We start from the raw sequence: 12,874 nt of genomic DNA on the forward strand, positions 1-12,874 counted from the left end.
TATATTTTTCAATATACATTTAATTATGTTTATTTTTAAAATACATTAAGAATATTTTCTTAAAAATATAATCATTGGCAGCTTTCAAGTTTACTTTTTTTTTTCATTATAACTTCTCACCTACTTACTAAACAGTTCTACAATTATCTTTATCTACCTCAGTTTTTTGCTGACACCTGTTACAGAAGTAGCTTTTACACTGATTCTTAATACCATATGTTGAAAAAGCAATACCAGAATTTGTTAGACTTAATACAAATGGTTCTGATCTAAACTTATTTCTATGTATAAATTAATATACTCATTTTTGGCATGATTAGTAATGGTACACTAATTACTAATAAAAATTTTGTTAAATGTCATTTTTTAAAGATTAAAAAAAAAAAATATATATATATAAAGGTGTTCGTGCGTTGAGGCTTAACCTCCAAACCAAACCAAACCAAACATGAGAGGACATCATGTTTGGAGGATTAATGGAATGTTTACACACTAGGAAAGGATTAAAAACTAATTTTAATGCTTCCAATATTTTATCTCAATCACTGAGACATCTTCAGGGATTACAAATAACACAATACTAAGTGAAATATGTGGGTGACTCTAAAGTCCTATATATGTGGTGCTTCCTCTATGGGTGTTTGTAGGATCTCTGATAATTAATGTTTCCCAAATTTTGGGAAGTTTTATGCAACCGTATTTATTTAAATTCACTTGATTTATGAGTGCTGCTGCAGATTCTAAAAACAGTCTTTTTTTTTTTTTTTTTTAATTTACTATGGTGGCTTTTTTCCAGGAGATCCTGTGGGTTGTATCCCAAACATTGTCTCAAAGGTCTGATTGACCATAGTTGTGATTGCAGTGTATATGATTTGTGTTCTAAATGGATGTTGCTGATCTATCTGTCTGTCCAAAGTAAGCCAGCTTGCAGAAACATGGTACTTTATATACTCTAGGCACTGAGAGAGAAGGGAGCTGATCTTTGGTAGAATGGATAAGGATTTATGGCAGGGCTTAAAAGCTGTGTAGAAGTATTTTTTAAAGGCCCTGGCTGTTTTACCCTTCCTAGACACCTTAGTAACATGCCTTCCTAATGGTAACCTATCCTTCACTGTATAGAAAATCTACTCACACAGGCAGATACATTCACAAACTCTCCTACCACCACTACCACCCCTCTCAACAATATGGCATTATTAAAACTCTAGCCAATAAAGCCCACAATCTTTGTTCCAGTGGAACCTCCCTTTCAACCAAATTCACCCACATACATCTTCCTTTCCAATGGCTACAGTGATTATAGAATTAAAAAAAATAACCAGTTCTTCCCCATTCTCCCAGCCATCTCTTCAGAAGGATTTCAGGAATGCCATCACCATCCCCTACATCCGTGGCGCATCAGAAAAAATAGCCAGGTACAACCTCTACACCGCTTTTAAGCCTAACTGTAAACTTGCTACCCTTATCAGGTTCTACTAAAGATCAGCCCCCTCCTCTCTCAGTGCCTGGAGTATATAAAGTACCCTGTTCCTGCAAGCTGGATTACTTCTGACAGAGAGAGGTAGATCAGCAACATCCATTTAAAAGAACACAAATCATACATCTGCAGTCACAACGATGGTCAATCTGGATACAAACCCACAGGATATCTCCTGGAAAAAACCACCATGCTTCACCATAGTAAATTCAAAAAAGAAAGACTATTTTTAGAATCTGTGGCAGCACTCAGAAATCAACCGAATTTAAATAAATACGGTTGCATAAAACTTTCCAAAATTTCAGAAACATTAATTATCAGAGATCCTACAAATGCCCATAGAGGGTGCACCCTCTATGGGCATTTGTAGATAGGACTTTAGAGTCACCAACGTGTTTCGCTTAGTATTGTGTTGTATTTTAGTGTGTATTACGAGAATTATTTGTAATCCATTAAGATGTCTCAGTGACCGAGACGAAATATTGGAAGCATTAAAAATTAGCTTTTAATCTTTTCCTAGTGCTGTAAATATTTCATTAAACCTCCAACATGATATATAAAGTTGAAAGATGTTACTATCCTGAATTTAAAACATGAAATAATGCAGCATTGCCACAGTCACTAGTGATTCTCAGAAATACATGGCTGTTTAAACATTAAGAATGTTTAAACAGCAAAAATCTGGAACAATAATATATTATCACTTGATAATTTAAAATTGAGATGTCAGTGGAAGAAGACATTATAATACTAATTAATGATGGAAGTCACTTATGTAAAAATTGTTTATTTGTAGAATTTTCGGCCATGTTTCATAGCCATTTTCAATACATCACAGGAAGATGACCACAAAAAAAAAAAGAGAACAATAATTAAATTGTGTGATATTATATGTGCCATAGACTGCAGGAGCATACCTATCTGCATTAAGAAATAAAAAGAAACTAGTTGAATATTTTTATATTTAAACAATCTGTAAAATATTTACTTAAGTAACTTCCATCATTAATTAGTATTATAAATATTATCACTATTCTGCAAGTTTTGACAGTAGACTTGAAAAATAAAATTTTTCCTAGTGATTTCTAATGTACTTGTGCACGAGTAAAAACTTCAGTATTCCATTAATGCTGAATAGCATCATTTAGAAATATTATTCCTTGTCACCTCAGGAACCAGGATAATTTTCCCGATATTATGTCTGTTCATCATGCGTTTAGATGCACTGCAAACCTAGATAATCATTAAAAAAAAAATCACTCAATTGGATGCTTTTAAAGAAACAAAAAATATAGATGTTCAAAATTTTTTTCAAACAATTTTACAAACCTGATTTTAATTTAATTAATTTACCTTGTATATTGGTTTGTTGCTGTGGTCACTAACCTTTTGAATAAGGCTGAACACTGTCATGAAAAGTCATAATTACCTTAAAGATATTAAATGGATTAAATCTTATGAAATATTTATTTTAGCATACTTTTAATGGCCATCATCAGCATGACAGGTAAGGTTAGGATGGAGCATAGTGAACTGAGAGTTGAATTTTTCGAACAAAACACAATGCATGTGAAATGACTGGTTACCTTAGGCTGAACTACTATTAGAGTCTAACAGACAAATTAAGAATGGATAACTATTTACTAAAATAAAGAGACAGAAGGCTAGAGTTGGTGATGCAAAATTATATAAATCAAGTGGATATTAAACCATGAATGGATAACCATATTTCAGTCTTCCATCAGGAGATGTTACTTCATCTAGGGTAACTTAACAGTTTAAACTATGAATTATTTTGTTGTATCTTTATTTATTTATTTTATTTTATATTTTTTTTTGTGGAAGATGTTCTTCTGATATGCAGTTTACTCTATTTTTAATGTTCATGGTTAAGAATTTAGGGAGACACAACATACATGTTAAAATAATTACTTTACTTAATATTAGGAAAGTAACATTTGACCCCTGTATTGAGGTCATCATCAGAAAAATACATATGTATAAGAACCAAGCTACATGCTGCTGCACCTTACAAAGGTAAAATGAATCTAAGCTCTCTCTCTCTCTGAGCTTCACCAATAGTGTAGGAGTGTAGAGTACTGACAAGAGTACACTTCAATCATCTTACTTATTTGACAAGCTATGCAATGTTTAAACATCCCAAGCTTTAAGATCTTCTACAGCCAGTGCCTTAAAACCTCTTTCCATCATCCTTCAATGAGTCTTCATTGCTACACCAAAACATAGTCTTGCTTATCTCTTTCTCACACAAAAGGAATTTCAGGTCACCTAACCTTATCCTCAGTAATACAGAAAAATCACTTGACAGGATCAAATCTCTTGCTTTTTGGATTGACATTTACCTCCAGCCTCTCTTTTAAAAAAAAACAATGCATTTGCTTCAGCTCACAACACTACTTTTGTTATTATTATTATTATTGTCCCGGGCAACTCCAAGGAGTCGATAGACTCATCGAGGGAGCCCCTAACATCATGTCAAGAACAACTATTCGACATTGACACAGTATCTATCATACCTTGCCTTGAACTCATTCACGGTCGTAGCACCCACAACAGACTCTGGAAGCTTATTCCACTCATTTACTACTCTCCAAGTAAAAAACCTAGCTCAACACCCTTGTCAACCACGCTCTTGCCCAGCTTCCATGCATGGCCCCTAGTCCTCCCACCACCAGTCATATTTTCAAAAATATCTTCTGGATCAATCTAATAGAAACCCTTCAGTAATTTGAATGTCTCAATCATATCATCCCTCCTTCGCCTATCGTCCAATCTCTGCAACCCACAAATCTTCAACCTATTCTCATAAGGATCATTCCACAGACCTGCTATCATCTTGGTCACTCGTCTCTGGATCCTCTCCACTTCCTCCTCATCACGAAGAAACCCTAGTGCCCATAACTGGGCACAGTAGTCCAGATGGGGTCTTATCAAGGCTCGATACAGAGGAACAACAACAACTTGTTTGTCTCTGCATTTTAAAGTATTTTTCAGGAGCCAAGTGATTTGATGAGCTGATTTAGTCGCTTTTGCAATGTGCCCCCTAAACTTCAATTCCCTATCCACCAACCCTCCCAAATCCCTGGCCTCATCAATCTCCTGGAGTACGGTTCCACCAATGCGATATACTGCTGCTATTCTTTTCACCCCAAAGTGCATAACCTTACACTTTGCCACATTAAATTGACATCCATTTTTCCTAGCCCAGTCCTCCAAACTATCCAAATCATCCCGTAAAATTTTGACATCCTGTGCACTTCCAATTGCTCTACCCAACTTTGCATCATCAGCAAACAAGTGAACACTTCCTCTCAAATCCTTTCCTATATCATTAATGAACAAATTGAAAAGCAGTGGCCCAAGAACAGAGCCCTGTGGCACACCACTAGTCACAAGCCATCTTTTAGACTCCACTCCTGAATAAACCACTCTCTGATATCTCTCCTTCAACCACCCTCCTATCCATCTCACCAACCCTATATCTATCCCCATCTGCCCCAGTTTACTGATTAGGGTTCCATGTGGTATCCTGTCAAAGGTCTTGGCAAGGTCCAGTAGTATCACTGTAAACCCGTTACCCCTATCCAGTTCAGCCGTCACTGTGTTATAAAACGTGAGCAAGTTACTGAGGCATGATCTACCCGTCACAAAACCATGTTGTCCCCCCCATACAATATCCCATTTTCATCTATCCAATCCTGTAATTCTTTTCTTGAGTAATTTCTCTAAGACCTTGACAATGATTCCTGATATGCTAATCGGTCGGTAATTTACAACAGCAGTCTTGGAACCACCTTTATGCAGTGGAACTATTTTCCCCTCTTTCCACCCCCTCGGGACTAACCCAGACCGGAGACCCAAATTAAACAAAATGGTCAAGGGTACTGACAATTCTTTAGCTGCTTCTCGTACGATACGAGCTGGTATACCATCCAATCCCACTGATGTATTGACATTGAGGTTATGTAATAGACTACTCACTTCCACTTCATTCACCACAATTCCCGTATAATCTACTGGTTTATTCGTTTCTGCAATGTCACCACCTGGATGATATATACTTGCAAACTGCTCACTCAGTAACTCAACTATATCAACTGATTCGGTTACCTCCCTACCATCGGCATTCTTTAAAATCATTCTGCCATGTACATTTTTCCTTTTACTTGCTACATATCTAAAAAACTGTTTAGGATTCTCTTTAGCCTGCATGGCCAATGTTCTTTCGTAATCCTTTTTTGCTTTTCTTACCACACTCGTTACTCTTCTGGCCTGCGCTTTATACTGTTCATGTGCCTGCCAGTCACCTTTCTCCTTAAATTCCCCCCATAGTTGTTTCTTTTTTTGCAGCTCAAGCTTAATGGTGTTATTCATCCATTTAACTGCTACTTGATTTATTATTCGGACTCTAGGTATACAGTCAGCCATTGCTTCATGCAAACACTTCTTAACTGCCTCCCATGCACTATCAACTTCTAGTCCTTGCAGTTGTACATGCCATAGCACTGAACCAATCAAACTCCTAAGCTTGTCATACTTTCCAGCCCAATAATTCCACATGTACCCTGTCTTAATTGAAAATTCCACACCTTTAGCTGCCTCCCAAGTCAAGACCCTATGATCACTCTCACCAATTGGTGGCAATGTGGTCATATTTGTTACAGCCAAATCCTCAGATGTAATTACTAGGTCAAGCACTGACCCCTAGTATTTTCCATTACATGCTGTCGCAGATAGTTATCCCTTAATAACTGCATAAAATCCAATTCCTTCCTCCCGTATGTCCTCTCCTCACTCCAATCAATGCGATCATAGTTGAAATCTCCCATAATAATTACCCTCCTTCCACTCATTTCTTCTATTTGCTTGTGCATACTGTCACCACCATCTTTCCCATCATCTGGTTTATAGCAGCACCCAATTGTATATTTAGTTCTGCTAGCCACAATCTCACACCAAATGGCCTCAAATGTGCTCTTTTTTCTCTATCCTGCAATTCAACTTCTATTCTCCTTGGCTGTAGCTCATCAGCTATCATCAACAATACCCCCCCCCCCCATTTTATTCTCCCTGTCATTCCTGAACACACTATACCCATCACATTCAATCCCACTAGCTATATCATCTACAGTCAGCCATGATTCACTAATACCAATACCTGTGGTCTGGAAGTGCCAACCATGGCCAAAAACTCTTCCTTCTTGTTCCTAATACTCCTAGCATTAGTGTACATGAATTTAAGACCCCCACTAGCCCCAACCCTACGTTGATGCCTTATATTAACTATCCCACTCTGATTTGTCGTCCTTATTCCTTCGGGCATATTATATTCATTCATACATTCAACCGCCTCCCTAAGGACTGTATATCTACCCCCCCCCCCACTTAATAAATCTAGTTTCCCTGAATTTGTACATCCACTACATTCAGCAACACTTTCTCAAGTCTCCTTACACCGTAACCATTCAAATGCAAGCCATCCATCTTATATAGATCCTTTCGCCCATCGAACTCACTCCACACATCCACACCACTCGTCATACATAACCCACGCATAAAGTTATTCACAATTATGGCCCTCCTTTTAAAGATCTCACTATCATACCATGGCCAAAGACTAATCATTCTAACTCTCTCACTCTTTTCTTTTGCTACCTCAGACAATTCATTCAGGTCTTCTATATTTCCATTTTATCTCCTTTCAAATCATTCGTACCTGCCACAACAATCATTTCTTTCACCCTTTCCTTTTGCTCTCTAATGGACTCAGTTACATCCTTTATGGTCGCACCAGGTTGGTACGATTTTGTCAAATCCTCTACTAACACACCTTTTACTAATGAGTCTCCATACAGCACGCTATCCTTCATTTTGTTCATGTTCACACTCATACGCCTATTTTTCCTGTCATACTTTTTATTATTGGCTTGTTCATTCAGTCGACTTTTGCTCATATGCTCTAGCTGCTGTTTTGCCCTTTGTATCGCACCATTCAACAACACGATCTCACTCATTGCATCTATCTCATCTTTTTTATTCTCTGTAAAACCATTAATACTATCATTCACACTCTCAGAATTCTCTGGTACAACCTTGCCATTTCTTGTCATATCCCTATTTTCTTCATCCTGAAGTTTGACAAAAATATCACACTCATAATCCGAAATACACTTCAATTCCTCATTCTCCCTACATTTTCTACACACATTCACTCCTTTATTATTATCTAACCACACTCTGACCGCACTCTGCAAAGTGTACATTTCGCAGATAGTACACTGAATCATCTCCTTTACATTACCGTTCTTGAAAGAAGATGGCGAACCCTCATTACTGGCTGCCATTTTCCTTCGTAATGGAGCCATACTTACTAGTAACGTATTTTATCAAATTATAAATTATAAACACCAAAAACACACAAACAGACGCATTAAGATACGCAAGGCAAACAAAACTACGCAATATTAAAGTAAATTTATCAACGATAACTGAAAATAACGCTTATCTTATCAGGAGCTTTCACGAACACTACACACTATGAATCCCTCTAGCAGCGACTTCCTGACATAGATTATGTTATAAAACACTTTAGTACACTAATAAAACTACAATAATATACTAAAATTACACAATTAAATCTAACAAAATATTTAATAAATCAACAAAAATCACAAATCTTTCAGGAGCTCTCTGACAGTACGTCTTTTCACCAGCTAGCCTCGACATCCAATTTTTATCCAATAGATTTTTACCTAATTCCAGTCTAACTCTACAAATCCTAAATCCTCCCTAAAAATTCTTAATGCCACCTAGAGGAAAGTTATTTGTCTTGTAAATGATTCCTCAAGCAATGACTCACTCCATTTACCATCTGACAGATGTACTGTTTCCACTGTTTTATTTCTATAAATTCTTCACAAACAATGCTCCACTGAACTGGTATCCATCATTCCTCTACTTTTTGTTGGGTCTTTTAAAATGCAAGTAGCAGCAGCCATTGGGCTTTGCCAATGGCAAAGAGACATCAAACTTTTCCTATGATAAATTTAGTTTAATCCTTTATCCAAGTGTGAGCAAACAAAGTTTGTGCCTGAAAGTATCTTCAGGACTGGGGTAAAGTGGTACAACACCAGGCAACTCCTTGCAAAGGTGGAGCAAGAAACCAGCACTCCTATCTCAGTATCTCCCATAATGCAAAACACATCTCCTTGAGGATATGTATAATGTTATGCATTAAGGGAAGAGCCACTACCCAGACTAGTTTCGACCTTTATTGAGGTCTCTTCAGTGGGAGCCAGGCCCAAGTGGAGATACCAGGCAGAAGCATTAGCAAGGTCATCTCCTCCTATGAAAAATAAACTTTCAACATCTTTCTCTAAATCCAGAGAAATTTAATAAAAAGGTGGCACACCGTTTGGCAGCTCCTATAGGAGGAGATGACCTTGCTAATGCTTCTGCCTGGTATCTCCACTTGGGCCTGGCTCCCACTGAAGAGACCTCAATAAAGGTCGAAACTAGTCTGGGTAGTGTCCCTTCCCTTAATGCATAACATTATACATATCCACTAGGAGATGTGTTTTGCATTATGGGAGATACCGAGATAGGAATGTTGGTATCTTGCTCCACCTTTGCAAGGAGTTGCCCAGTGTTGTACCACTTTACCCCAGTCCTGAAGATACTTTCAGGTGCACACTTGGATAAAGGATTAAACTAAATTTATTATAGTCTGACCAAGTGAAAAATAAACTTTCAAACTTTTCCTGTTACATTTCATCTGCCTCTATCCTCTGGAACAGTCTTCATCATGAGGTGTTGCCCAACAATCACAATCTCCAATGTTTCTCTCTTTTTGCTTATTCAGTGATGCAGAGATTCTCACTCAAATTTCAAACCTTTTTTTTTTTTTCAGATGTACTAGTTTTGTTTGAAACATATTCACTAGCATTAGTTTTCCCTCATATAGAGGTGACAAGGTTTTTCTCCTCCCATAACTTGTTTTTTTTTCATCTCATAAAACAGCCAAACCAGCAAGAAAACATATATGATTGAGAGATATAATAATGCACTGCTGCCCTAACTGCTTTTGCCTATAATAACTACTGACAACCCAACCAACTCATTTTTTTTCTTTTTTGAAGACACTCAAAACTATGTGAACAAAAGATCTAAATTTCAAAATTCTAAGTTGAATTACTAAGTTTGCTTTTAATAAATAACAAAATTATTCTATTCTCATCATCATCAATTTCTTGATATGTACCCTCAGTGGGTACATGATTAAGGTGACATTATTACTAATCTCTCATCAACAATTTTTCTCCAAATTAGCCTATTACTTGTCAGCACTCCAGTATTGTTGTATCTAGCATTTCAGTCCTCTAAGGCACTTCTGACGATCAATTTACCTAGGGCCTGATTTCTTCTGGGTCTTTTCCCTCTCATCTTGACACAAAGCACCTGTTTTGCTAACCTTTCTTCTCCCATTTCATTCAAGTGACCATACTATCTCAAATTCACCCTGCTCTCACATTTTTGCTTGCTCACAATGTCAAATTTCTTTCTACTATCTTCAGTTAATATTATTCTGACATATGTTGACCCACCTGTTCATTTCTCTAATTTTTCTCAGAACTCTCGTATCTGTGATCTCTTTGATCAGGTGCTTTATTTCTAACCAAGCTCAACAGTTCCATAAGTTAAAATTGCTTAGAACACTGGAATACAGCTAGTTTAATGTTCTGGCTAATTTCTATCTTATTTCATATGAATTTATTAAGCTGGCTCCCCACCATACCAGCTTTGTTTATTCTGTTGTCTATTTTCATATTTAATTTGGTATTTTTGCTAAAAACTGTGACTAAATAGCTAAAGTATTTACTTATTCTAAAGGGTGTTCCCCATTGAGAATGCAGCTTAAGTTTTCTATATTCCTACCTATTTTCATAGCACTGGTCTTTTTATTACTGATTTTTGCCAAATTTGTTACAGCTGTAATTTAGTTTGAGAATCCTAGAAACTTGCACTGGATGTGTTTAGGAGTACATCATCTACATAAAAACAAAAAACTAAGTTTGATATATCCAATTCTAAATCAGGTTTAATGCTACTTTCATAAATGTGATCCATATAGATGAATAAGAGTGGAGAAAATGTGATAAAGAAAGTTTATTTTTCACTTGGTTAGAGTATAATAAATTTAGTTTAATCCTTTATCCAATTGTGAGCAAACAAAGTTTGCGCCTGAAAGTATCTTCAGGACTGGAGTAAGGTGGTACAACACCAGAGCACTCCTTGCAAGGTGGAGCAAGCTACCAACACTCCTATCTCAGTATCTCCCATAATGCAAAACACATCTCCATTTGGCAACTCCTATAGGTAGAGATGACCTGCTAATGCTCCTGCCTGGTATCTCCACTTGGGCCTGGCTCCCACTGAAGAGACCTCAATAAAGGTTAAAACTAGTCTGGGTTGTGGCCTTCCCTTAATGCATAACATTACACATATCCGCAAGGAGGTGTTTTGCATTATGGGAGATACTGAGATAGGAGTGTTGGTAGCTTGCTCCACCTTGCAAGGAGCACCCTGGTGTTGTACCACCTTACCCCAGTCCTGAAGATACTTTCAGGCGCAAACTTTGTTTGCTCACACTTGGATAAAAGATTAAACTAAATTTATTATAAAATGTGATAAAAAAGCATATGTATATAGAATATATAAAGTTTAAATGTTACTTATACAAGCATGCTGTTATAAAAATGCTCATTTTCATGATTGTCCCTAATAATTTCTACTTCTATTTTTAAAAAAATTTACTGCTCATTTTCAAAATTTATTTGAACATTACATTTTTGAAAATTATGGAGACAACTACAGTGTTTGAGTAAAACTTTAGTTTAACATAAACCAAAATCAACACTCAACGTTTCGATCTTCATATCAAGGTCATCTTCTGGAGCATATACATTATAATCAGAGAAACAAGCTGCATTACAATCTACATGGTTTGCTAACGTTACTGACCAACCATTATTGGCCTGACCTCTGGTGAAAAAAAAAAAAACCTTGACTACATGTAGAAACCATCTAGATTGTAGTGCAGCTTGTTTCTCTGTATATAATGTATATGCTCCAGAAGATCACCTTGATATGAAGGTTGAAACGTCGAGTGTTGATTTTGGTTTATATTAAATTAAAGTTTTACTCAAATACGGTAGTTGTCTCCATAATTTTCCAAAATGTATTCTGAGAACTGTGTAAACCTAAAAAAAAGGATTATTTGAACATTATTACTTATCTGCAATGCATCACTTATTTGGTCAATGAGTATACATAACATGCTTGTGTAAACCATTTCTGGTTTCTTATTAACTGTTATCTTCCAAACTGGCATTTGTCAGGTCTCTGAAATGATCAGCTTTTACTTTTTTCTTCTAACTTATCAATATCTTAATCTTTCATGCTATTTTTGCTTCAGATGCTTGTTTTACTTATCCTTTATCTCCTATTCTCAGGTGGATGGTAAATAAATTTTGTTGCTGAGTGTACGAGGGGGTGCCCAAAAATAACTGGATTATTTTTTAAATTTTATTAAAGTTTATAATACCATATTCTAGTCTCCCTTAAAGTACTCTCCATGTGAGTCAATGCACGTGTCCCAACATTTTTTCCACTGCTCAAAGCAGTTCTGGAACTGTTCAACTGGAATACTGTTTATGGCCTCCAGTGACATTTTTTTTCATTTTGTCCACATCAGTGAATCCCTTTCATGGTTTTCTTTACCCATGGAGGTAAAAAACGTCACATGGAGTGAGATCAGGCAAGTTGGGAGGGTGGGGAATAAGCACCATGCTGTTTTTCATCAAGAACTGTTGAACAGACAAGGCTCTCTGTGTGTGTGTGGTGTGGTGGTGGGGGGGCACTAGTCCATTTTCTTTCTTCACTGTGTCCACATCAACGAATCACTGCCCTTTCATTGTTTAGGAATGAAAAAAATATCACATGGAGAGAGAGAAAGAGAGAGATTGGGTGAATAGGGAGGGTGGGAAACAACCACAATGTTGTTTTTTTGTCAAGAATTGTTGAACAGTCAGGGCTGTGGGGGGTTGTTGTTGTGCTGTAACCAATCTCTGCTAATCCACATTTCTAAATGATTTGTTGCACACTATCACGCAGTCTTCTCAAAATGTTGAGATAAAAATGTTGGTTCACTGTCTGTCCAGGAGGAACAGATTTTTTCTGTACAATTCCATTACATTAAAAAAACATATCGACATTGTTTTGACATTTGATCAAACTTGACGTGCCTTCGGGGTCTCAGTGAATTTGCATGTTTTCATTGGCATGATGCTCGTTTTGTTTCTGGATCATAACCAGAGC

The 12,874-nt window shown here is 36.7% G+C and overlaps 1 protein-coding gene across 1 annotated transcript in view; it reads right to left on the reverse strand.

Annotated features, from left to right (window-relative positions):
* Positions 1-714: 714 nt before the first annotated feature.
* Positions 715-12,874, reverse strand: part of LOC150100522 (NADPH-dependent quinone oxidoreductase VAT1-like) — a 109,836-nt gene continuing 97,676 nt past the window's right edge. The window contains exon 7 of the mRNA XM_090402949.1: positions 715-2,710. Coding sequence (XP_090259075.1) covers positions 2,618-2,710 — 93 coding nt within the window. The 3' untranslated portion in view covers positions 715-2,617. The remainder of the gene's footprint in view (positions 2,711-12,874) is intronic.

This window comes from Typopeltis vanoorti, chromosome 13, assembly GCF_054136105.1.
Source record: "Typopeltis vanoorti isolate ZY-2024b chromosome 13, IOZ_Tvanoo_1.0, whole genome shotgun sequence".
NCBI classification, from domain to species: Eukaryota; Metazoa; Arthropoda; class Arachnida; order Uropygi; family Thelyphonidae; genus Typopeltis; species Typopeltis vanoorti.